Source organism: Chenopodium album, chromosome 19 (genome assembly GCF_948465745.1).
Source record: "Chenopodium album chromosome 19, dcCheAlbu1.1, whole genome shotgun sequence".
NCBI lineage: Eukaryota > Viridiplantae > Streptophyta > Magnoliopsida > Caryophyllales > Amaranthaceae > Chenopodium > Chenopodium album.
In genome coordinates this window covers 3,298,942-3,324,566 of record NC_137852.1, presented here as the reverse complement: position 1 = coordinate 3,324,566, position 25,625 = coordinate 3,298,942, and the positions used below count along the sequence as shown (strand labels likewise).

Below are 25,625 nucleotides of genomic sequence, written 5' to 3'. Positions count from 1 at the left end.
AGAGTTGGACCATGTTAGCACTTCTAATTGGATATATAACTTATTTTGGCCAGTTTATATCACAGGCCTGACTGCCAGAGTGAAATATAGCCTAAACTGTATCACAGGCCTGAATCAAATTATGGACACTTTTTGAAGAAGAAAAAAACATTGGAGAGTTTTAGAATAGCTACAATATATAGAGAGTAAGCCTTGCCAAGTTGTCATTTAGTTAGAAGTATTTGTGCTTAGATTAGGTCTCGCCTTAACGTCCTGTGAAAGAAAAGATGAAAGTTAACATAATCCATGCTATAGGTGAAAAATTATTCCTGATTCCCAATTACCTTGTGCCTATGTTAACCAGCATGTCTATTTGCTAACTGACCAAAACACTGAATTAGTATAAATTATAAATCCAATCCACAACCCTCTTGACTGCAGATAAATTATGCCAATTACCATAAGATTGTTACAGATTCCTGATGATGTAACTGGCTATCCTAAATATCAAAATCTTAAACTCTATTACAAGAAATTATGCCGTGAGATTCTTTCATATGGGCTCAATGGTTCAAATGAACAGTGTCATCAATAACAGGATAAAATTAGGCTGTTTCTGACCTGTTGTCGATAATCATCTGAGAGCTTAATCTGTTTAAAACTATTAGCTGCAAAATCTGCTCAGAAACATCGCAGACCAGTACCAGGTACTACTTCAGCTCCCAGCAAGAGGGTGTGAATCATCTTCAGAGTATAATATCCATTCTTTCACCTCACAGACTCTATAGCTCATCATGATTGGGCGGTTGCTGTCTGTTCAAGGCATCCAACTTTTCTTGCAACTCCTACCAAATTCAAGTCAACTCCTCTTGCATGAGATATGTTGTCACCGGAGTGAGAAAGGAAATAAGTCTATAAACACAAGGAAAGTGAAATACCTTGAGCTTTTCTTCAACACAGACACCTGGTGTCGATAACAAAGCAACATACCTGTAACAAGATTGATTTAAACAGGCAGTAAACTCTTTTCATCTCACTGAAATTTATCTCAACTCCACCCAAAATTTTGACAGTGTGAGATTTGGGGGAGGAGGAGGAGGGGGGGGGGGGGGGGGGGGGTAGAGGAGACAAGGAACATACTCGCAACGACTTGGTTCATCTACATCAGTAAGGTCATTCTTCAAGCCACACCTGAGCTTGACCTGAGGAAAAATAAAGATTGTATTTTTAAGGAAGTACTTTCAAACTAAAATTTAGATTTAGTATAATAAAAGATATACCTTTAAACTCCTATCAGGTCCATTCCAGCATTTATCACCATTTGAAAAGAGCATGGTTTTGTACGAGTCCTCAAATCTTTCCCACTGCCTGAATTATTGAAAATAAGAATTTTAGACAAACCAGGATGTTCCAACGTTAGAAACCAATTGCTTCACAGGTAAAAAAATTGCAGGAGCAGCTATAAAAGAAGTCAAAATCTCTGACATAGTATGTACATCTAACACAAAGCACTTACAAGCCAAATATAGCACTCAATTGAATTTCAATGAAGTACTAGTCATAATATAAGTCAAGGTTGGAAATGAAATACAAGGCGTGGACGTACAATATCATAATTTCCTTTTCTCAATTCAATCTGAAAAGAGCCGACTGCTGTAATAAATATACGTTGTAAATATCATAGCTTGAATGCAAAAGGTTTCAATGATGTAGGAAATTGGATTTTTTTTTTTTAATTTCAGCCTTTCTAACTAGTGCTGCAAACTCAAGATTTGCTGTTCCAAAATTTCATGCAGAAAGGCACAGCACAAAAGATCTTAAGTGAAGAAAAAAGCTTAAATAGAAAGGAAGAAAGACTCCTGTCACTACCCATTTGGGCCTAATGTTTCTCTGAGCCTCAAAGCGTTACTGCCTCGATTAATTCAAAATTTGCTAAACCATCATAGTAGTAGTAAACAATATGGTAAATTCTTCATTTAAGTAAAGCAATAAACGATGATGCATCAGTAAAGATACGAGAGAACCACAAGTGCTTACCCCAAACGCGTGGTCATGTGTCCTTCCTCTTGGGTAGCCTTTTTATAAGGGCAGACCTTGTAAACATACCTACAATTACAACCAAAAAGTCAAATAAACAGTAAGTATATAACATACTTTATTAATAGTTGAGAAACGTGTTATATTAGGTGGTGAAAGTATGGATTGGTCCTCAAAATTAAGTTCTTTATCTGAGTTTTTATTTGGTCAAACTAATAAACTTCATACATAGGATAAGGAGTTGAATCTTGAGTGACCAGGACATTTAAAAAAGGTAAGTTTCGACGAGTTAATAGAGGAATGGGATGATTAAAGACACAGCAGTATTAGTCAGGTAAGCTCACATAAGAGATCAAGGCTCCAGTGGAACAGGTAAGGTTATGAGAGCCTCTTAACATTTACAAGTAAGGCAGGTAAGAATGCAAAAATCAGCCCCACTTTCTTTTTGATGCCAGACTCACTCAACGGGTAAGTAATAACAAGCGTGAAGGTAATGATTTAGCAATACATGTAACTATGGAAGACAAGGTCAATTAGGAGTAGAAAGCAATTGTTTTAGGCACAAGTTTCAGCAATGATTCCACATACTGAATTTCCAATTTTACTTATATCCAAAACTAGCTACCTTCCCTTCATTCTTTTAAATTGCAACATTTTGACTTTTATACTATTCACACACTCTACTTTAACTATCTTTGGCGTATAATTTAAGTGGGATTTTGTTATATTCATCTCAATATGTATTTTCAGATCATCAATTCTACTGTTTTGATAATTTTAACTTTATTGGGAGAAAAGAATATGTAATTACTTGTTTTGCTTGGTCTCGAAACAGCGATCATAGAGTGAATAAAATTCCTTTTTGGGTCCTGTAAAGAATCATAGTTAGAAGGATATAAACTTTAAGGTGTTGACAGCATCACTAATAATTTCCAACCAAAGAGAATATATATGCCTATATGAGTAGCATTTAATTACTATACTTACCAAAGTCCAATTTTAATTTTTCAGATAAACTTGAAATCCTTGATTGTATTTTTGATAATTTGGCACTTGATTCATCATATTCCTTTCGAACTTGAGCAGCATCTAAAGATGTCATATAAGGAATAAATTCAGCATATCTACATATAGGAGTCAACAAAGAAAATTCTGTGCCTCAGTAGCAGCAATCGAAATTACATTTTAAAAGACAAAGCAGACCAATGCACCTGATATGTTCAATGGAGTCTGAAACAAGTTAACAGCCTGGAGGATGTTTTTCACTGTTTTTTGAATTTTCTCCAACCAAGATGGATTACTTGAGGCAGTAAGATCTAAAACACCATGTAACGATTCCAAGCAACCAACAAATAGAAAAGCCATAAGTCCAGTGCAATAACAAAGGCCTATTAAATAATGCACAATTGTACAGTAATCAAACTGAAGACAGAAACTACATACCTGGCTCTACTGATTCATCGTCGGAATCTGACCTGTATGAACTGGAATCCTCATGATCCCCTGTAGTAAAATCATCATCCAAGTGTTCGTCAGCATCATTTTCATCATACTTGTGGTCATTCGCATAATTTTCATCATATTTGTGGTCATTCTCTTCAAGTTCTGAAGCGTAACCATCATAATCTTCCTCATTCACATCTTTGGGTATCTCGTCCACATGATCATTATCTTTCACTTCATCAGATTCTCCAGGCTTGTGTTCAGCTTTTTCTCCTGTCCAACGAGAAGCAACAAGACGGCCCAGTTCTTCCTTAGACAAACCTTCTGTATTTTCCAATCCGGCTGTCTCGTGCTACAATGAATAAAGCAAACCCAAAGCTTGGGGTCAAGAAAACATTACTTTTAAATAACAGTAAAAAGCAATATTAGGATGCTATCACGTGGTCAATCAAACTGACAATAAACATAAAACACTTTCTCATCTTGCCAGAACATCATGACATATAATATATCCCAAAACCTTGCAAACAGGATGTAAAAAATACACACAATATTCAATCACACATATTTTTTTTTGCTAAATGAGTATTAAAAATGACATTATATTGAGGAAATGTGTTTCAGGGACAGACCTCCTTTATATGTTCAGAATCAGATTCAGATGCAACAGCGTGCTCTTCACTGTTCTCCTTTGCAGGCTTAACACATTAAATATAAGGTATCAGCATGATAAAAATATATGTAGAGATTTCTAATGACACATCATTTTCAAATGGGGAGGGGTCACAATTGCTATAATTATCCAAATTCCTGTTTACCGGCTCAGCTGCATTGTTAGAAGCCCCATCAGCTGGGTCAATCTTGGAATCCACTTCTTCAACACCCTGTCAGAAATAATTAGATATAACTCAAATATGCAGAAACTGAGATGTGAGGAACAAGATGAGATTACAATGTATATACTTTGTAAATTATAGCGGAGAAATTGAATACACTAAGTCATAATATCTTCACATAATCTATCTCTATGGACTTTCCATGAAAGAGGAAGAAAAGATGATGCTAGGATTCTGAAGCTCAATACATCGGTACAGCTAAATAGATCCAGGGAAAAAAAATAAAAAATAAAAAATAAAAAAATAAAGAAGAAGAAGAAGAAGCTTTAGAGTACCAAATTCTAGACATATGCAATACGGAGTAGTATAGTCCGCCCTTAGCTACGGAGAACATGATTAAACGACCAAAAGAAGGGGCATCAAAAACTAATAACCAAAAAGGCACAATCAATTTAAACTCATATGTAGAGAAAGATTAGGCATTTGGTCAAACCTTCTCTGAAGATTCATCAAGATTGCCTACATCATCATTTGTACTATCACCATGATTTTCCTTCCCACTTTCCACCACCTCCTCATCTTCTGTTTTCTTTGGATCAGATTCATTTCCCACCTCCTTGAGCTTTTCTTCTTTTTCCTTCTCTAAGCGTACCTTCTCCTCTGCTTTCTCAATCTGTTCTTTACGCTCTACAACACAGAAGATGCAAAACATCAATTACTGCAGACATAGAGCCCCCAAGAGTCTTTGGAAATTTTTTGGAATCAAAGGGATCCCAAAATTTACCATAAAATCATTCAATCGGCAGAAAAAGAAAAAGAAAAGCAAATCTAAGCAGATAGCAACGTTGCATTCATGGTGTAACTGATGTAAACAAAGTCAATTGAGCAACATGATGGAGAAAACTGACTTTAAGTTGGAGGCAAATAGTCCCAATTTAGAATAAGACAACTCTCTTAAAAATCTTGTGGTGAATGGTGTCCTATTTATTTGTGTGTATGCTTCTGGGAAGGCAAGAATTTACTTTGTTTAAGCATCAGTTTTATGTTAAATTTTCCATTTGGGGGATATTGTTGGGTGTGTTACACAGTATGTACAGAAGGCAATGGGAAAGGCCAGCACCAACCATGGTAAGGTCCAATATGTGGCACGACTCAACAGGGTCATGAAGGCATGCACCTTACCTAGGTCATAGTTACCACTTATAAATGATGAGAAAAATAGACCATGGGTTAAACATTTTTTTTTTCCAATTATATTTTAGTTTAAAATTCACTTAGACTATTAATAAAACCATTAGCTTATTACAAATACTTCTAACCACTTTCAATGGCATAGTAATAATAGTAGTATTTAGTAATTCTTTCAGATTTAAAAACATATATGACACGTAAAACACAGACACAATTTAAGGCACTAAGGTCAAACTATGAATTCTTGTAGATACTTGAAAAAAGAAGTACCAAAGGCCTGATTAGCAAGCAGACTAGGTCAAACTATGAATTCTTGTAGATACTAAATTTGACCGGAGCCATATCTAAGAATACATAGGAGTCATCGTTGCCATTGGGGCTCAACCCTAGCACCTTCAGCTTTCGATAGAGTAGGAGTTGCCAGTGGCATTGAAATTTAAAAGACAAAGCCGGCTAAAGCAAGTTGAATTCATGCAAGTTGTCAATACATTGGTAAGACATTTCAATGACACTTCAAGCTTATCACTTATGTCCTGAGTTTATGGTACTTCCATGCATATAAGACTATCCAAAATAAAATATAATAGATGAGAAGAGTATGGCCCTAATCATCATAACTATTAAAGTAAGATAGTACATACCCTTGAGTTGTTGAACTAGGCCCTTCAATACTTTCTCCTCATTCTTGATCTTGGCCAACTCAGCCTCATCTTTGGCAAAAGCTAGCTTCCCTTGCTCAATTTCTTTTCTCCGCAATGCAACCCCCTCCTGAAATGTTGCAATCTTCTTTGTCAATTTGTCCCTAGCTGCCTTCCCAGCTTCCCAACATGTATTTTGGCACTTAACCTTACCACCATACTCATCACTTCCATCACAGCAATCTACACTAAGGCAATAAATTTCTTCATATGCTCAAAAGGCAAAACATAACATAACACATCAATACATCATACTGAATACTAATAACCAAGTTCTTACCACAAATGCCATCATTTACCCTCGAAGAAAATAAAACAACAGGGATATGCCCTGCATTCGAGCAATAGAATTTTCCATTTGGACACGCCGATGTCCCTGCAAGTTCAGCACACGTACAAATCAAAATTGTAACTTTAAACATGACACATACACCTACACTTTCAATTATCTGTAATGTTCGACCAGTCCGAGGACACCCTACTTCCCTAGGTCACAGAAATAATCATACATTGTTCTAATCATCATATACAAGAAATAATATGATTTTCTCCAAAATAACTGTTCCCACTTCCTCACCTCACTCATTTCGAGTATGGGGCATCATGGAAAACCCATCTGTGATCAAATACCATTATTTTGCGAAAAGTGACAACTTTTTCCAGTCATCTTCTAACCGTTCAAAATTATTACTTAGAAAACGAATTTAATGAGGCAAATCGTACAAGCACGGCAGCTAGCTAAAATCCCTAATCACACAATTCAATTCAAAGTATAATACATACCGTAGCTCAAAAAAATATGAAATTGAAAAGGCTTTCAACTACACATACCGGGTTCATCAGAACCATCAACGCAGTCGCAGAAATCATCATTAAGCTGACTCCGATTAATTTTCTTGGATCCATCCTTGCATTTTATGAATTCTGACACTGTGTTGTAATACTTCCCATCTGATAAAACCAATGATAATCATAAATACATTATCATACACTAAAATTAATCAAAAATTGTGGAAATATGAATGGACAAACTACCTTCAGGGGAGATGCCGAGAAGAGAATTAGAGGAGACAGAATTTGATCTGACGATGGAGGGAGCTACAAAGATAAGAATCCAAATTAATTGAATCAGCTTTGAATTCATCTTCCACCGCCCCAAAATTACTGGGAAAATGAAGCTCCTTTAAGAATCCAATCAAGTTTTCTTCGCAATTTCTTGTTTCGTCAGTTATATTTCTGAATTTTTTATCAAGAAATTGAAGCTAAGTTTTCGGTGAAAAAAATTAGGGTTTTGTGATTGGATTAATTATTTAGCTGAAAGATCAATAAATGTGAAATTGAATATGATTGCAGAAAATTTGAAAGTGGTGAAGATGAAAGAGAAAGAGTGAGAAATGACTGGAATCGGTAGATTTGGGGAAACTATTGCGCAGTTCGGGAGCAAGTGAGAGTAAGCTGGAAAATTGGAGAAGCGACGTCGTCTTGAATTGTAAATGTCGAGACATTGATTTTTCAGTGTTTACCGAATCAGCGGGTTTGGACTTTGGGCCGTGAAAAGAAGTCTAAGTTTTGATAATAACGGGTTGTAAATTGTAACCCATAACTCGCAAAATTGACATGACCCGACCTGTATGTGTGTCTACTCGAATGGGAAATCTCCTCTCCCAAATATGACCTGCGGCTAAATTGACCCATACTCGACCTAAATTTATCTTTACTTGAGTAATGACGTAATGTTAGATAATCCAACCAATTCAAATCAAACGACCTACTTACAACCTCAATTTTATGTTACAAATTACTCGTATTTAGAAACTATAACTTTTTCTTTACTTCATAAGTTCATACGTCATTTTGCATTATGTGTTCGTCATAATATCCAGAACTTGATTTATCAAACCTTTAATGTATATCGTCATAATAAACTAATTTGTTTCAACAAGCCAACTAATATTTTGATGAAAACATTGTAAATTATTGGTATTATTCAATACACAATGCAACTAAACTCAAACCTCTCACCAATCTAACAACACAAGGTGAAGATTCATGTTGTACTCTTGAATTGTGTTTGAAATTTGATTGCTTACTTTAAAAAGTTTGTTAGCCATTTGGTTCCTTTGCATACTCCCCTCAATACTTAATACTAATAGAATACAGTAATACACCAATTATCAATTGACCATGGTCATTAAAGATCTTTGACTCTTTGTACATCCTAAAAATACGTTGAGTTGATTAATTGAATTGCATATTTGCATTGCTTGATAATTTTTCTATTTTTGAAAAAAAGGCAAAACTAACCAAAAATTCATAAAAAAAAATGTTTATTATTTCAATGAATGAATGATATGGTAAAATAGTTGAACCATATTTGTGACAAGTGAGTGATATAAAGCCATATAATGTGACATTTTGTAGAGGTATTCAAAAGGCAATTACTGCATACTCTAACATCTAAATGAATAATATGTGAGCTAAACATATCTCAAACTTTAAAAATTTTCATATACACTCGATCACCCAGGTGTATATAAAAAGCTCTCGTTAAACTTGAGTAATATCCTATTGTTAAATTGATAAGAGTATGATTCTTTTTTAAGTTTTAACAAGTCTATATATGCTATCACCTCAATTCAAAATTTTTAATCTAATTAACTCTTGTACCTGCTCAATATCTCTTTAATTTTTTTATGGAAATGTTTTGACGAGCATTTTATACGCCCTTTTAAACTTTAAGCAGCTAACTATAACATTTCTCACAAATCTCTTGCCACTAATCATTCATCAGCTTCAATTACTGCTAAACTAGCATCCCTCAAAAATTTTTAAGCTATCGCATAACTTAATTTAGTATGAATGTATGATTCAACTTCATCTAAATCCTGAAACAGGGGTAGATTATACAGAGTAATTTTTAGCTGATTAATTGAACTGTATAAATCAAAACAACTTCAAAATTAAAATGAGAGAAGATATTACAACACAAAAACTGTTTTTATTATATAACAACGATCAAATCTTACATACTAGTGATACTACTACTGGAGCTGAAAACATACTGAATAAAAAAAACAGAGACCATTTTTTTTCCTCGACAATTTATTACAATACTCAACCTACCAAACGATCGAAGTTTTTTCCCACTCCAAAATCCCAGAAAACAAGCATAATTACTTAAGAAACGTTGATAGATTTAACCTCAGGCTTAGGAGCTTCAACCTTAGGAACAGTAACAGTAAGAACACCATTCTCCATAGCAGCCTTAACATTATCAACCTTAGCATTATCGGGCAGCCTAAACTTCCTCATAAACTGACCAGAACTCCTCTCAACACGATGCCAGGTATCATTCTTCTCTTCCTTCTCTCTTGCCCGCTGCCCGCTGATTCGAAGCACATTTCCATCTTCAACCTCGACCTTCACCTCCTCTTTCTTCACTCCGGGAAGATCAGCCTTGAACACGTGAGCCTCCGGAGTCTCCCTCCAGTCGATGCGAGCGTTGGCGAAGGCGGCGGTCTCAGAGGCGGTGCCGGAGCGAGGGACGGTGGTGAGAGAGGATGGAAGGTCGAAGAATGGGTCCCATACGTCGAGGGAGAATGGGTCGAAGATGTTGCTGCGACGGTTGGTGGTGTTGAACCAGTTGTTTGGAATTAGCGACATTGTTGATTGTTGATGATTATCAAATTAGAGAGATGTGTGTTTTTTTTAGGGTTTTTGATTTTGCTGTGAATTTTACTGATTTCTGATGATGATTGAGGTTGGAAATTGAGGGGAGTTGAATTTATAGGGGAAGGTGATTAAAGGGGTGATTTCATGAGATTTCTGGAAAGTGGATGACGTGTTAAAGGGATAGCATGGGAGAATTGATGGGAAGATTGTAGAATGTAGAGAACCGTCATACCCAGAATTGCCTAGAGCTTACTATCCAATTATCCATTGGGTGTCTAGAATGTTCTACGCTACACATGAAAATTCTCTATTTTTCTTTCAGTGTAGCGTGGTAAAATCACTTAACTAAGATTTTTTTTTTTTTTTTTTTTTTTTAACACACGATTCAATCACATTCAAAAAAAACATTCTACGTAAAATATTTTTAACCCGTGCGTTAAGTTATTATTATTAGTGATTGTGAGCCTACATAGCTATTTATCAATATATGAAAGTATATTCATTCTTGATATAAATAACTACTAATACATATTATACTAATTAACCGTTCATATTTGATACATAATGTTATCTCCAATTATATGCTGTCGTATAACAAATGCACCCTAATTGTTAAACATGATCATCATACTATTAAGTATCATATCTCTTTCCACAAACCTATTATTGTATCAAGATTTACCTGAAGATAGTTATGGATTATGTCGTGTCGTGACTTATTAGGTTTGACCTACGTATAAGCTCATGCATGGATCGTGCTATGTCGTGACTTATTATGTTTGACCTACGTATAAGCTCACTATGCATGTATAGGCCAAATGTCACCGACTTTAAAAAGCATATCGTGTCATGCTTTGTACGAGTATATATTTTTCCAAAAAAATGTTGTTTAGACTCAACACATACAATAACACAATGTGCCATAACTTGTTTGTTCATGTTGGGCCGTGAGGTGCCATAAGCTGCTTTGACCCAATGCCATATTCGATTCCACCAATTCACCCTACTATTTGTTGTCGTCTCAACTTTGCCACCATAAGCTTCTTCATAGTAGCTAGAAGGTTAGATGGGTAATTCTTTGTCATCTATAAACCTATCAAACATAATCAATTAAATCTCAGCTTACATTTTCATCTAAATTGATGTTACAATAGAGGTGATAATAGGCCGGACTTTGGCAAAAACAAAGTTCCAATTCAAGCCAAGGCTTCAGGGCTAGGTCAAGACTAACTTTGGGCCAAAAAAAAAAAAACTGTGTCCAAACCTGCTATATTGGGTTAGAATTGGGTTGAGTCTAATCTATAATAATAATAATAATATTAAAACTCAAAGGGACAACATGGCATTGTCATGTGTTCTCCCTACCTCAAGATGATTTGGCGTCACATGAATCTTATGTGTCATCCTACGTGTCATTATACATAATCATTAAATAATTATTACTATATTTTTATTCACTTATAAATACGGTTGAACATTAACCTTTTTAATTTAATCTTGATCAAACTTACAATTTTGAAATGATTTGGGACATTGCTCGGGCAATAACTAGTTTGTAACTAGAATTGTAATTTTGAGAAGTTCAAAAAAAAAAAAAAAAAAAAAAAAAAAAACCGAAAAACGACCAGGCCCATAACATCTGGCCAATTTGGGTCGGCAAACTTTGATTAGGTCTATTTTATAAAAAAAAAAGTAGTATAAACATACTCCATTTGCTCAAATTACTTGGCACATTATCCCATCTAAGACATCTCAATTAGTTTCTTAGTTTCTATTTTACCAAGCACTTGTAATCTTTATCCAAAAACTTAAGGCACATAAGTAGTTAATATAATTAGTGTTCACGATTAGAGAGAGGAAGGAGAATGTCCCTCTTCATAATGTTAATCCTATTTAAAATGTTTTAACTCTTAAAAATTAGAGGAAATCTTCTAAACTTCTCTTTACACCGTACAATTTATGATTGGGTTGGATCGGGTCATGATTCTTTATTTTGGGGCGTTCATTTTGTTATTTATTGGGCTCTTCGCTATTAAATTCTTGTCCTATAAATTTCAATTACCGGGTACATCCCAGTGTATCCAACTTCCCAGTGCCCACCACATGCTCGATAAAATGCTCAAGAGAAAGAGAGATAAAAACAGTACTCTAATGGAGTTTAGCTCAGAGTATAAACAAATACAGCTCAAAATATTTCTGAGAAATTCACATTATAAATGGTCACTTTCAGTAACTTTCAAATGATGTTGATGGGCTTTCAGGCGAAGTTGTCGTTACAAAGGTACTGCCTCTTCCTCTACTGGCTGAAACTTGTCCCTCTTTTTAAATCCGTGATATTTACCTTTTGAATTTTATTGTTTTACTGTGATTTTGACATTCAATTTTGTGCAAGATTTGCTTCTTTAAAGAGACTAACAATTTTGTGATATGGCCTACACATTGTAATAGCGACAACAACAAAAACTTAGTCCCATCAAAATGACTCGGGTCGGCTAACATGAATTGTCATGATGAACGGTCTACAAAAAAAAATTTAAGTGGAAAAAAAAAATTATCCTTAGTCCTTTGCATACCAGCATATGCAAGAGATTAATGCACACGCAGGGTTAGTGAAAACTTGTACTCGTACGTCTCGTGGTAGGAAATAGGAATAAATGAATAATGTAGGATTACTTCCTTTTTGATATATGGTGTCACATTAAACATAGTCTTAAGGATTGTACGATGTGTGAATGTACGTTACATGTTGTGTGGATGACAAATAGCGGAGTAATAAGTCTCAACTCTCAATGTACTTTAAATGTTGTGTGGATGACAAATAATGGAGTAGTAAGTCTCAACTCTCAGCTTGTACAAACGCGTTACGCAACACTTTAAGATAAGGCTGTCGGTCAATAGAATTTCGTAGTTTGATGTATGTTAGCCTATTATGCAGATGTTTTCTTGATGATTCTAGTTTCCTCTTTGTTATCTGTCAACTTGGTCTTAAAAAGACTAACTATAGATCTATTTAAGCTTAGGAATAACAAAGCAAAGCTTAACAAAAAAAAACCAATGCATGCTAATGCAAGTACAATAATATATACACCAGAAATTAAAGGCAAGCCAACTGAATTGGATAAGATGAGGCGAAGATTGGTGCTTTTCCCTTTACCATTGCAAGGGCATCAGACACCCATGCTTCTGCTAGCAAACATCTTATATTCAAAAGGCTTCTCCATTTCTATTATTCATACACATTTCAACTCACCTAATCCTGATAATTACCCACATTTTACTTTCCATCCTATTTCTGAAAGCTTGTTGGGATGTAAAGCTTCTACTGCAGATGTTATAGGACTTCTGAATACGCTTAATGTTAACTGTGTGGTGCCTTTCAGGGATCTTTTGGCTCAGATACTGTCTGAGAATGCTGCCAAAGAGCCTGTTGCTTGCTTAATTACTGATGCTATGTGGCACTTCACACAAGATATTGCAGACAACCTCATGCTCCCAAGAATTGTGTTGCGGACCAGTAATCCCTCATCTTTTGTTGCATTTACTTATTTGTCGCTTTTTCGAGAAAAAGGGTACCTCTCAGCAAAAGGTATGATATCAAAACATTTGCTTATGTTTTGTTCCACTTTCTTTGTACTGCCTTGCTAATAACAAGTCCAAAAAGATCACTCCTTAGTTGAGAAGCTATTTTTCCCCAAGAAATGGGAAATACAGTGTCTGAATGCCATCCTATTAGTTATTAAACTAATGTTCATGTTTCAAACTTTGTTTATTTAGCTGTTTGGTAAAAGGAAGAAAATGGAAAAGAAATGAAATTAATTTAAGTAAATGTATAGCTTTTCCATGTTTGATTTTAGTATGTATATGATGAAATATGTGGGGATGCTAAGGAAAACAAAGTACTCAATTATTAAAAGCCCCCACATTTTTTTTTTCTTCCCAAAATCATGAATTTGGTAGAATGGAATACATGAAATTTTCCTTCATAAATTTTCCAAATCCTCTAACATTGCCTACCAAATCAATGAATTATTTCAGTGAAATGCTAGTTACTTTCATTTCCCTTCTTAAACATCTTTGAAATTTTTTAAACCCAAACAAACAATAATTTAAGTCGTGCCTTCAGATAGTTTCCAAGTGTCATGTTAGGATTCATGTTTTTGTTATTTGGAGAGTGTCATCATTTGAATATGTATCAATATCATGATCTCGCATTGGAGTCCTGTATCAGATTGTGAAAGTTTCAAGGTTAACCTCTGCTGTCCTCCTATAGAGAAGAGCAGACAATAATACAATAAAGGACTGATCAGCTCTGCTACAGTTATATGTCTTAAATTCTTCTAGAGGCTGCATTGGTTGCTAGCTCCTCTGTTGGCTTAACAGCATTGTAGATATTATATCATTCTACTCGCTGTCTTTTCTTTCAAATGAATCCATGAAAGTAATGCAAGGCAGCAAGGGATTATTTCATATAATTTTCCATAATTTGTATATATTGATATTGCCATAATTATGACTTTATGAGTATTTTTAGTTAGTAATAATGTTGGATACTATAGTGAACCGTTTCAAACTTTTGATTTTTGTACAAGAACAGATGCATGTCTTTGTACTTTTGTTGCAGTCCATGGATTTATCAAAATGACAATAAAAGCAGGAAAATACGGCTAGAAGTCATACATTAGTGTACAATGTGTGGAGTATTTGATGAAGTTTACAAGATTTATTTGTACAGAAAATGATATATTGTAAAATTGAGACACGAACTTGCCTAGTTCATTATGTAATTGTGTGTGTATTATACATCACTTGTAGCTTTTTAGGGCATTTAAGAATATAGAAGACTAATATATGCTGACAAACAACTGTTTCAGAATTTGAACCGGACTTATCATTTGACCATTCGATTCTCTGAGATCAGGACCAGACTTATATTTTTCTTTTAGATTTCCCAATTTTTATTTATTTTTTATCTTCTTATGCTCCTTAGGTTGTCAATTGGAAGAGAAAGTCCCAGAGCTTCCACCTTTGAAAATGAAAGACATTCCCATACTTGGCACATGTGATCTTGAAGCAACTTACGGATTAGTTTGTAACATGATAGAAAAAACCAAGTCCTCAAGAGGACTCATATTCAACTCTTTTGAGGAACTTGAAGGTCCTGCACTGGCCATGCTCCAGCAAGACTTCAACATTCCCCTTTTTGCAATTGGCCCGTTTCACAAGCAGGCACCATCTTTATCAAGTAGCTTGCTAAAACAAGAACGAGACTGTATTTCCTGGTTGAATGCTCATGCACCCAAGTCGGTGCTATATATTAGCTTTGGAAGCATAGTTGCAGTTAGTGAGGCAGATTTTCTGGAGATTGCCTGGGGCTTAGCAAATAGCAAACAACCATTCTTATGGGCTATTCGGCCAGGGTTGGTCCGTGGCTTAGATGGGCCTGCTCCACTTCCATCTGGGTTCTTGGAGACAATTGCAAAGCAAGGCCGGATTGTTACATGGGCCCCACAAGATGAGGTTTTGGCTCATCCTGCAGTTGGAGGATTTATGACTCACAGTGGCTGGAACTCGACCTTGGAGAGCATTTGTGAAGGTGTACCGATGCTATGTCTTCCTTGCTTTAGTGATCAGATGGTTAATGCTAGACATGTAACTGATGTGTGGAAGGTGGGTTTGCGATTTGAGAATAGAATAAACAGAGATGATATAGAGAGCTCTATCAGAAGAGTACTGGTGGAAAACGAAGGCAAAGAGATGAGCCAGAGGTTGGCATGTTTGAAAGAGAAGGCAAGTCTTTGTCTAGCATCTGGTGGATCCTCTCACAAGTCCTTGGAAATCTTGGTTTCACATATCTTATCATTTTGATTATTTTACTTCATGATAGATGTGTACCCCTTTGGACCCTCTCCTTGACATTTAGTGTAAGTGACTTTTCAATGTGATCAAATGTTGTTTTCTATGTACCCAATTATCTGCACTGCAATGGTATTTAATTTTATGCCTTTCTCAAGTAATGACTAGCTTCTCTTCTGATGATAAAATTGACTGTCTATCTCAGTCTGTGGGAAAACATGTTAGAAGTCAAAGCAATTACGCAGCTTGACATTGCAAAATTCACATCTTTATATCTAATTTACAGTGTACCATCAATTTCATTTGCAAACTCTAGATTTCTCAACAAGTGTTATAATCACTGCTTTCAATGTTCTAATAAAATTCTGGTCCACCTTCAGAAACAGGGAAGCTGTGGTCCAGGACTCCAGGGATAGATACTGATGTCTGATGCAAGCTTTTCTTAAATAAGGGGGCGGTAACGCTGTCCAGTATCCCTCAACCTAGAAGCTAGCTAGGATGCCTGTAGTGCAACAACAGATGGTTAGACGAAGATTGGTGTTCTTCCCTTTGCCATTGCAAGGCCACCAGACTCCGATGCTTCAACTTGCAAGCATCCTATATTCTAAAGGATTCTCCATTTCAATCATCCATACCAACTTCAACTCTCCTAATCCTGCTAACTACCCCGATTTTACCTTCCACTGCATCCCTGATAACTTGTCAGAAAGTGAAGCTTCTACTGAAGATCTTACACTGCTACTGCATAACCTTAATACAAACTGTATGGCGACTTTTGAGGCTATTCTATCACAACTAATGTCAAAATATGATGTTGCTTGCTTAATAACAGATGTTATATGGTATTTTACGCAAGCTGTTGCTGATAGCTTTGACCTTCCAAGGATTGTGTTGCGGACTAATAACCCATCTTCTTTCATGGCTTTCACTTACTTGCCGCTCTTTAGAGAAAAGGGTTACCTATCTTCCCAAGGTACGTTCTAAAACTTGTTTTTTTAGCTGTCTTTTTTACCTTGCCTAATGCTATCTTCTGTAAAATATTTGAAGTCTACTTGGCTTGCACATTGTTGATTAACAATGGTGCCCCAAGGTCACCACACTTTATCTCCTGCTTTATACTTGTACCTATATATTCTCCTACCCATATATTCTGTATTACATATATATTCCTTAAAATCAATATATTTAAATAATTTGTACGATATTGGTAAGAGACAAATGTTATATGTATTTCATTAATGGTGCATTCTTTACCTAGTGATACTGCATTAAATCCAAATGAGCTTGCATTGTGTTTTATGTACTTAAATTGGTATCAATTTTTACACCCTAAAACTAAACTCCTAAATTCCTAATTGATATTTTGCCTTTTGATGTCTAACTTTGACGTTATATACCTCTCAAATCAATAGAAATAATAAAAATTACAATATAGATTTGTACTGTTACGAGTTACAGTAGCTTCATTTTATTATTTTTGTCAAAAATATTGAAAGAAATCTACTGGTCAATGTTCAACCTTGGAAATCACTTATATAGAAGTGGGGTGGGTGCTAAATAATTTCCCAACACTTATTCATCCATCACCTACCAAGTATGTGCTGGTCAAGTGCTCAAGTCTGATATTTACTAATTTAATCCTTAATTGGCTAATAACTTTGAATTTGTGACACATAAACATGCATGACACTCTCTATGCATAAAATTTGAGCTTTTCTTGATTTCTATGATGTCTATATTTCAATGGTTATATCTAATTACTGCTAGAATTTATTGAAATTAACTAAATTCTTGCTGGATTTTGTAGATGTATTTCTTTTATCCCCAATAAATTAGAGGAGCCCTTGTTGTGAATGTTTAGATTTGTTATGACTTAAGATGTGATACTTTAGTATATTACCAGTCCATCATATCATCGGAATAGTGAAGAAGACATCAAGATAAGCAAGTTATTTTCTTGGGACAGTCTACATGTTCAGTAGCTATAGTTGGCAAAAGTATCCTTCAGTTTGGGTCGTATTTAAACAATGAGTCAATAAGTCTGGTTTCTATTCAACTCTGGACAGGTCATATACAGGTATTTGATGGTTAAAAATAAATGATTATTGATCTTATTCATTTTTGAATCAAGACTAGCCTATCTTGCTTTGGGTACAATTCAGGTTTGGGTCGATTTTGCTATATGTATGTTAAAAGGAAAAGAAAAAGTTGTACAAACTTCGTGATCGATATTAGGTGAATTGGTCCCTTCAATTACTATAGATTTCTAGTTAGGTCCCCTACTCTCTCATTCAAGTGTACTGATTTTAACCTTTATTAGTAGTAGATTGTTACTTTCCAACTACATTAGTTCTTGGTTGATCCGGTATTGCACGTCATCTTCAGTTATCTATCCTTTTAGTACACTGTAAACCTATCTAATGAAAAAAAATTATTAGATTGTTTCATCTGTTACCATGTTTCTTAATTTGCATGCTGTCACAGGCACTCAGCTAGAAGAACCAGTACAGGAATTTCCACCTCTGAAGAAGAAAGATATTCCTAGGATTTACACTCGATTTCCGGAGCTAAACGACGAAGTAACAGATAAGTTGATGGAAACAACCAAGGCTGCAAGAGGACTTGTGTTTAACTCTTTTGAAGAACTTGAGGGTTCTTCATTGACATTGGTTCGTCAACACTTTCAAATACCAGTTTTTGCAATAGGGCCATTTCAGAAACAGGTTAAGGCTTCTTTTAGTAGCCTATTGGTGGAGGACCGGAGTTGCATTCCTTGGCTAAGTGCTCAACCACCAAAGTCTGTGCTATATGTTAGCTTTGGTAGCATAGCTGCTATTGATGAGACTCAATTTCATGAAATTGCATGGGGACTGGCCCATAGCAAGCAGCCGTTTTTATGGGTCATTAGACCTGGATTGGTCCGGGGATCAAATGGGCGAGCTCCATTACCAAATGGGTTATTGGAGAGAGTCATGGGCCGGAGCAGGATAGTTGGATGGGCCCCACAAGAAGAAGTGTTGGCACATCCTGCTGTAGGCGGGTTTTGGACTCATTGTGGATGGAACTCGATTTTAGAAAGCATATGCCAAGGAGTGCCTATGATCTGCCTGCCTTTCTTCGGTGATCAGATGAACAATGCAAGGTATGTAACCGACATTTGGAGGGTTGGATTGCGGTTTGAGAAGGGGTTAAAACGAGAAGATATAGAGAAGGGAATCAGAAGCCTAATGGTGGAGAAAGAAGGCAAAGAGATGACACAGAGGGTGGTAGTTTTACAAGAGAAAGCAAGTCTTTGCATTGAGAAAGGTGGATCATCTTACCAATCCTTGGAGAGTTTAGTTGCTCATATTTTGTCACTTTGAAAGTAGTCTTTGTAATTGTATTGAAATACAGTAGTTTCATTCTTCAACTCAAAACAAGTTAGTGTAGTTGTTTAAATGTTTGATAGTGTGGCACCTACTAGAAAGTAGAAGACTGGAAATCATCCTGTCTTACTCTCATCCCAAATTACAAATTTACAAGATTATGGGCAGCGTTTTTCCAAACAATGAAAATACCAACTCACATTTCTAACATCGTAATAACCGATTGAAAAACGGTAACAATGGTAATGAATTTCAAACTCAAATATGTGCTTATTTGTAGATTTCAAATAAAAAACTCTTGCCAATGTCTTGAAAATAGGTAATGGAAGCGTCATCATCTTAATATCTTTTTATTATCATACAATACATTACAATTTTAGATGTGATTTCAAACAATTACAAAAAATTATGAAGAAAAACATACTTCATTTGGAGATGATCAAGTGTTAGTTATGACCAATTTCATATGCAAATGAAAATTGAGACTTTCCCTCCTAAACTGTTCCAAAATACAACAAACAATAACGAGGGGACATTATAAATAAAAAAATACTATAATTGAAGATGATCAAGTAATACTAATATCATTTATGAATGATTGAAATGGAACTTCCCTCCTAAAATGTTATAGAATATAGCATTAATCCTTCTTTTTTTAGTGCAACACTTTGATTTTTTTTTGCAATACAAGTATTCGATTAGTGGCTTTCATAACAAACAACTTTATCATAATGTTGCTATATTGTTACAATGTATATTTGCATTATATCAACATTTTATAATTTAATAGACAAATAAATATATAAATGCTCAAAGTTATGTGTTGGCAAACGTGTTCAATCAAGTGTTGTTGTGAGAGTATTTGCTAATGCCAACCAAATGGGGCGTTGGATGTTTTAGCCATTTACAATTCCGATACCAATAGCAATTTACATAGAAGTATAGAACTATAGAAGACCCAAACAGAATGTACCAGTCAACATGCGCCAAACGACAATAGGATCAAATAAACAAGGATAATATATTTAACCAATAAAAACTTATCTTAAAGAAAGTTGCAAATTTCAATTATTGTACGCAAGCATAACCTGCATATTCTTTCATACCATGAACCAAGACAAACTTTGTTTAAAAAACCAAAAAACAAATCAAGACTAACAAAAGTTGTTTAGATTGTTTCAAAAAAAAGTTGTGTAAAGCTTTAATTAGGCAGTCAAAGAAAAGCTGCAATCAACGAGAAACAGCAACAAGTACAATGGAGAAGCAAAACAGCAAGCTGGGTTGCAGAGTAATACTGCTTCCCCATCCATATGTAGGCCACACAACTCCAATGTTCAATTTAGGAAACGCACTTTATTCTAAAGGATTTTCCATCGATATCATCCAAACTCGTCTCAACTCTTATGAACAAACTGCATTTCCTAACTTCACCTTCCACTACATGGAAGGAGGACAGTGGAGTCTTGAAATGCTGGCTTCCTCATTTGATCCTTGGGAGGCAGTAACTTTACTGAATAAGAGCTTTTCAGCGCCTTTTCGAGAATCCTTAGCCCAGGTCTTGAAGGCTGCTACCAAGGACACAGAGCCAGTTGCCTGTCTGATATCAGACCCAATCTGGGATTTCGCAGGAACAGTTGCTGATGAATTTCACCTTCCAAGACTTGCTCTAAGAACAGGCGGCTTACTTGCTTTTGCTCTGTATGAATCACTGCCACTTCTACGGCAAAAAGGCTACTTCTCCCTCCAAGGTATGTATATTTCCTACTTTCCTAGCTTGTCAACTTGAATAACTTCTTTATCCAAATCCAGAACAAAGTCATCCTGTATACAGAGAAAGACAAAGTGTCAGCAAAACCTAAGAATCTGGTAGTTTTTGAACAAACCGGCTGTCATTGTATAACCCTAACTCTCCAGAGGCTGGAATTAGATGGCAATGGTTTTGTTCGCATCACCATGGTTCATGCGAACAAGCCATACACACATATGTACAAGCTCACACAAAATTCTGTGATCATTAATCAATTCTAATTAATATGGGTTGCTGCAAGCAAGAAAGGAAATACTGATGAGCATATATATTCTGACATTCTGTACACATGTATTTATGTTTTTCTTCACTCCTTTAACTGCTTCTATATTTCAGAGAGTGAACAAGAAGCAGCTGTGTTGGAGTTTCCACCCCTCAAAGTGAAAGACCTACCATCAGATGCAAATCATGATGCAATTGCTGCTGTGGTTAAAGAAGCCAAGAGTTATCATCTGGGATTTATTTGTAATACATTCAAGGAGCTAGAAGGGTCTTTATTAGACCAATTTGGCAGAAGTGTTCCCGGTATTCCCATCTTTCCCGTAGGCCCACTGCACATATACCCCTCTACTTGTATGGGTGGAAAACACAATCAAGACCACAGCTCCATCACCTGGCTAAACACACAGGCACCAAATTCTGTATTATATGTGTGTTTTGGGACTGTTGCAGCTATAAGCAAGGATCAGTTTGAAGAGATAGCTTGGGGGCTTGCCAACAGCAAACAACCGTTCTTGTGGGTGGTCCGACCCAGGATGATTAATGGCTCAGACACGGATGATGACATATTACCTGAAACTTTTCTCGAGGCTGTGAGTGGGAGAGGCTATATTGTGACCTGGGCACCACAGCTAGAGGTCTTGGCCCATCCAAGTGTTGGAGGATTTTGGACTCACTGTGGTTGGAATTCAACTATTGAGAGCATTTCCAAAGGAGTACCCATGATTTGCTATCCATTCTTTGGGGATCAGAAGATGAATACTAGACATGTCAGTGATATCTTGAGGATCGGGTTGTATTTGGAAAAAGGGCTAGAGAGACAGGATATAGAGAGTGCGATCAGAAGACTGATGTTGGAAAAAGAAGGCAACGAGATGAGAGAAAGGATAACAGCTTTGAAAGAGAAAGCACATAGTTGTCTTATGGAAGGAGGGTCTTCATGTGAAGCTTTAGATCAATTAACTAATCACATTATTTCATTTCGTGGTGCTGAAAGACCTGGGATATGAAACTCAAGTAATACCATAGATTCAATTGAGTTACAAAGTAATTCTTTTACTCTCTACAAGGTGAAATAAAAGAGGCCGCTATCTTATTCAAATCTTTTTTTTTTTTTTTTTTAATATTATTCTTGAATGTATTTAGACTTTTTATGGATGTAACTTGGACTAAATTTTCTTCAGTTAAGTCTAAACTCGATTGTGAAGCTGATCAAAATCACCTCCCCTCTCTTTAATTGAAAAAAAAAAAAAAAAAAAAAAAATCCATCTATTTAGTCTCTTTCCCTTCCTCTCTATTTTTCTCCACCATTGCTATCAAAACACACCGTTAGACTTCTGTTCAATTAGAAATAAGAGGAAGCTTGATAACTCAAGGAAATTAAAGAGAGGAACAAGAAAGGAAAGGGAGGGGAGAGATCGATTTGCATATTACTTCTCAATCTTCTCAAAACTTTCAAGGTTTAATAATTAAAAAGGAGTAAACATCTATTTTCGCCCCTCTCCCTTCCCTTCCCCCCAAATCACATCCAAACAAGATATAATCGACCCCCTCACTCTTCGTCTCTTCCGGCAATTTAAGATTCCCTCATCCACCCCTCCTCCTCCCTCCCCCCATTTCACATCCAAACAAAAAATAATCAGCCCCCTCACTCTTCGTCTCTTCTGGCATTTAAGAATTCCTCGTCCACACACTAAAAAATTTTACATAAAGCACATGTACAACGCTTTGAATCTCCAATGCATTATGGGACCAGTGCATGGTATGGGGGAAGCTGAAAAAAGATCGATGAAACAGTTGTCCATGCATAATCACATGTTTAATTACTGCTACAACGCATGCATGTATTCTTCTGCTTTTGGCTGCTTTCAATGTAATTCCAACAGGCAAAGTCCTAAGAAAAAAACTGACGGTGCTACCAAAGTTTCGGATTCTGCATCTTCTATAAATTCCCTACAAAGTAGTAAGCATTTCTGAGCAAACCCAAACCTGTACTGCTACACTACATATTACAGAGAAGCCTTTGACCTGATGTCCCAAATGTTAGCCAAAGTTCCAAAAGAGGGTGCGACACAGCAAAGAAAGATAAGATTAGTCCTATTCCCTCTACCCTTGCAAGGCCATGTTACACCAATGTTCCATCTAGCCACTCTTCTCCATTCAAAAGGTTTCTCAATCACTATAACCCAAACAAAATATAAATCTCTTGATCCTACCCTATTCCCGCACTTCACCTTCCACCTCCTGGATGATGGCTTGCCTGATAATGCCACGTTCGGACCAAATAATCACACCGCAATCCTAGACACCCTAAACACAAACTGCTCAGAACCGTTCAGAAATTGCTTAACCCAAATTTTGAGCAAGGAGCCCATTGCTTGCCTTATAACAGATCCTATGTGGTCATTCACAAAGTCTATTGCCAGTAGCCTCAGCCTTCCCAGGATCGTGCTGAGGTGTGCTAGCATGTCTACCTTTTATGTTTATCATTCCCTACCATTTCTACGAGAAAAGGGCTACTACCCTCTCCAAGGTACTAACCTCAACATCTTTGCTTTGGCAGTATTTAAATTAACATTACAATCGTACACAATTATTTTTCACTATCATATAACCCGTACCAACGTAATCTTTTTTGTTCAGGAATCATTAAGGATTATGAGGATTATGATGAAAAAGTCTTACTTGTACTAATTGTATAATTTGTCTAATTTTTGGGGACAATAGAAAAAGTGGTTATAACTTAAGGGAAAAGGTGTAAATAATACAAGGATCTTAAAAAATTCTCGTACTGGATTTTTCTTCAACTTGTTGATAAACAGAAAAATACACAGAATTCCGAGTATCAGCAGAAAAGATAGGTCAAATTTTGGAACAAACTTTACCTCATATATGACTTAAACATCATGATTCAACATCGAGGGCTAGAAAGAAGAATTCATCAATCATATACTCCCACAAGCCAAGCTAAAATAACAAACGGCATTCGAAATAATCAGCAAAGAAACAAAAAATAGCCGTACGCACCTATCTAACACGTGTAAACACTATAATATGATTATCAAAGCAACAACTCAGGGCAACACCTTGGCCACACTTGTAAATGTTTTAAAACTATTGTTCATGGACCTCGCACACTAGTACATGTATTATTACTTGATGACTTAAGATTTATTTGTAGTGAATTTCATTGCAATAGCAAGTAGCAAATTCTAAATTTCTAGCATTTCAAATTCTTGACCACTAATCTAGGTCTATCTCTCACACAGCCTTATGTTTCAGAGACTAAATCTGAGGAGCCAGTACCAGAGCTTCCACCTCTCAAAGTCAAAGACCTACCTCCAGAAGCAAAACATAACCTCTTGGTTGATATAATTACAGAAATGGAGAATTCACAAGGAATCATCTGCAACAGTTTTGAGGAACTTGAAGATTTTTATATAACAAGAGTACACCAAGTCCTTCCCATCCCCATCTTTGCACTAGGTCCAATACACAAATACTCACCAAGTTTTCAGGTGAGCATATGGACGCAAGATCATACATCCATTTCATGGCTAGATATACAAGCCCCCAAGTCAGTGCTCTATGTTAGTTTTGGGAGCATGGTTAAAGTGAGCAAAGCTGATTTTGTAGAGATAGCCTGCGGATTAGCCAACAGCAAGCAGCCGCTCCTATGGGTGGTTCGTCATGGCTCGATTGAAGGATCAGATGAAACTGACCCACTCCCCTTGCCAGAGGGTTACTCAGACACAATAGGTCAAAGAGGGAATATTGTCAACTGGGCACCTCAACAAGAAGTTTTAGCCCACCCTGCAGTAGGAGGTTTCTGGACTCATTGTGGATGGAACTCAATTATGGAGAGCATTAGTGAAGGTGTACCAATGCTTTGCCTACCTTTCTTTGCTGATCAGAATATAAACACGAGGCACGTAAGCGACCATTGGAGAATTGGAATGGAGCTGGACAAGGGGGTCAAAAGAGGTGAAATAGAGAGAGCAATCAGAAAACTGATGGTGGAAGAAGAAGGTGAAGCAATGAGAAATAGAATCACAGCTTTGAAAGAAAAAGCAACTCTTTCGGTCATGGAAGGCGGCTCCTCATACAAATCCTTGGAGAATCTCACTAATTATCTCTTGTCTTCACTTTAAGTTGCTCTGTACTTTTATTTTAATTCCACGAAGAATGGCCTATAAAGAATTCACTACAATCCACCCCCTCTTTCATCTCAAATATCAAAGGTCCAAATCCAAACGGGAACGAGAGATTGGAATCGTCTATTTTGACAGACTGTAGACAGTAGACTGGCAGACTTGTTCTAAATAATACGGAGCAAAATTTCTATGCTTGATCCGGTAATGACCCGGTTTTGAGATTCTAAACTTCTTTTTAAAAAAAATCAATTTTTTATACACACAATTGTTATTTCATATTATCTTTCTTTATTTTTGACAAATATTTCATATTACCTTAATCACTATACAAAGGTCAATATTGAATAAAACATGTCCTTTAACATATTCAT

The 25,625-nt window shown here is 36.1% G+C and overlaps 5 protein-coding genes and 1 pseudogene across 5 annotated transcripts; 4 read left to right on the top strand and 2 right to left on the bottom strand.

Moving 5' to 3' along the window:
* Positions 1-360: 360 nt before the first annotated feature.
* Positions 361-7,521, bottom strand: LOC145593826 (glucosidase 2 subunit beta-like). Its single transcript, XM_081650194.1, has 16 exons — positions 7,220-7,521; positions 7,016-7,135; positions 6,465-6,560; positions 6,128-6,367; positions 4,789-4,982; positions 4,278-4,343; positions 4,092-4,157; positions 3,460-3,811; positions 3,228-3,332; positions 3,004-3,105; positions 2,828-2,885; positions 2,017-2,085; positions 1,260-1,347; positions 1,120-1,181; positions 918-969; positions 361-824 (listed from the first exon to the last, which is right to left on the bottom strand). The coding sequence occupies exons 1-16, from the start codon at positions 7,326-7,328 to the stop codon at positions 762-764; spliced, it is 1,842 nt and encodes a 613-aa protein (XP_081506320.1). The 5' UTR covers positions 7,329-7,521; the 3' UTR covers positions 361-761.
* A 1,825-nt stretch (positions 7,522-9,346) lies between these two features.
* Positions 9,347-9,882, bottom strand: LOC145594544 (18.3 kDa class I heat shock protein). Its single transcript, XM_081650860.1, has one exon. The coding sequence runs from the start codon at positions 9,845-9,847 to the stop codon at positions 9,362-9,364; it is 486 nt and encodes a 161-aa protein (XP_081506986.1). The 5' UTR covers positions 9,848-9,882; the 3' UTR covers positions 9,347-9,361.
* Positions 9,883-12,939: 3,057 nt separating this feature from the next.
* Positions 12,940-15,824, top strand: LOC145595103 (UDP-glycosyltransferase 76B1-like). The gene is made up of 2 exons (XM_081651462.1): positions 12,940-13,442; positions 14,844-15,824. The coding sequence occupies exons 1-2, from the start codon at positions 12,980-12,982 to the stop codon at positions 15,719-15,721; spliced, it is 1,341 nt and encodes a 446-aa protein (XP_081507588.1). The 5' UTR covers positions 12,940-12,979; the 3' UTR covers positions 15,722-15,824.
* A 33-nt stretch (positions 15,825-15,857) lies between these two features.
* LOC145595101 (UDP-glycosyltransferase 76B1-like) lies at positions 15,858-19,254 on the top strand. The gene is made up of 2 exons (XM_081651461.1): positions 15,858-16,682; positions 18,194-19,254. Exons 1-2 carry the CDS (start codon positions 16,208-16,210, stop codon positions 19,069-19,071), a joined length of 1,353 nt encoding a protein of 450 aa, XP_081507587.1. The 5' UTR covers positions 15,858-16,207; the 3' UTR covers positions 19,072-19,254.
* A 1,075-nt stretch (positions 19,255-20,329) lies between these two features.
* Positions 20,330-22,118, top strand: LOC145594561 (UDP-glycosyltransferase 76B1-like). Its single transcript, XM_081650877.1, has 2 exons — positions 20,330-20,822; positions 21,218-22,118. The coding sequence occupies exons 1-2, from the start codon at positions 20,330-20,332 to the stop codon at positions 22,108-22,110; spliced, it is 1,386 nt and encodes a 461-aa protein (XP_081507003.1). The 3' UTR covers positions 22,111-22,118.
* An 838-nt stretch (positions 22,119-22,956) lies between these two features.
* LOC145596142 (UDP-glycosyltransferase 76B1 pseudogene) lies at positions 22,957-25,251 on the top strand (annotated as a pseudogene).
* The last annotated feature ends 374 nt before the right edge of the window (positions 25,252-25,625 follow it).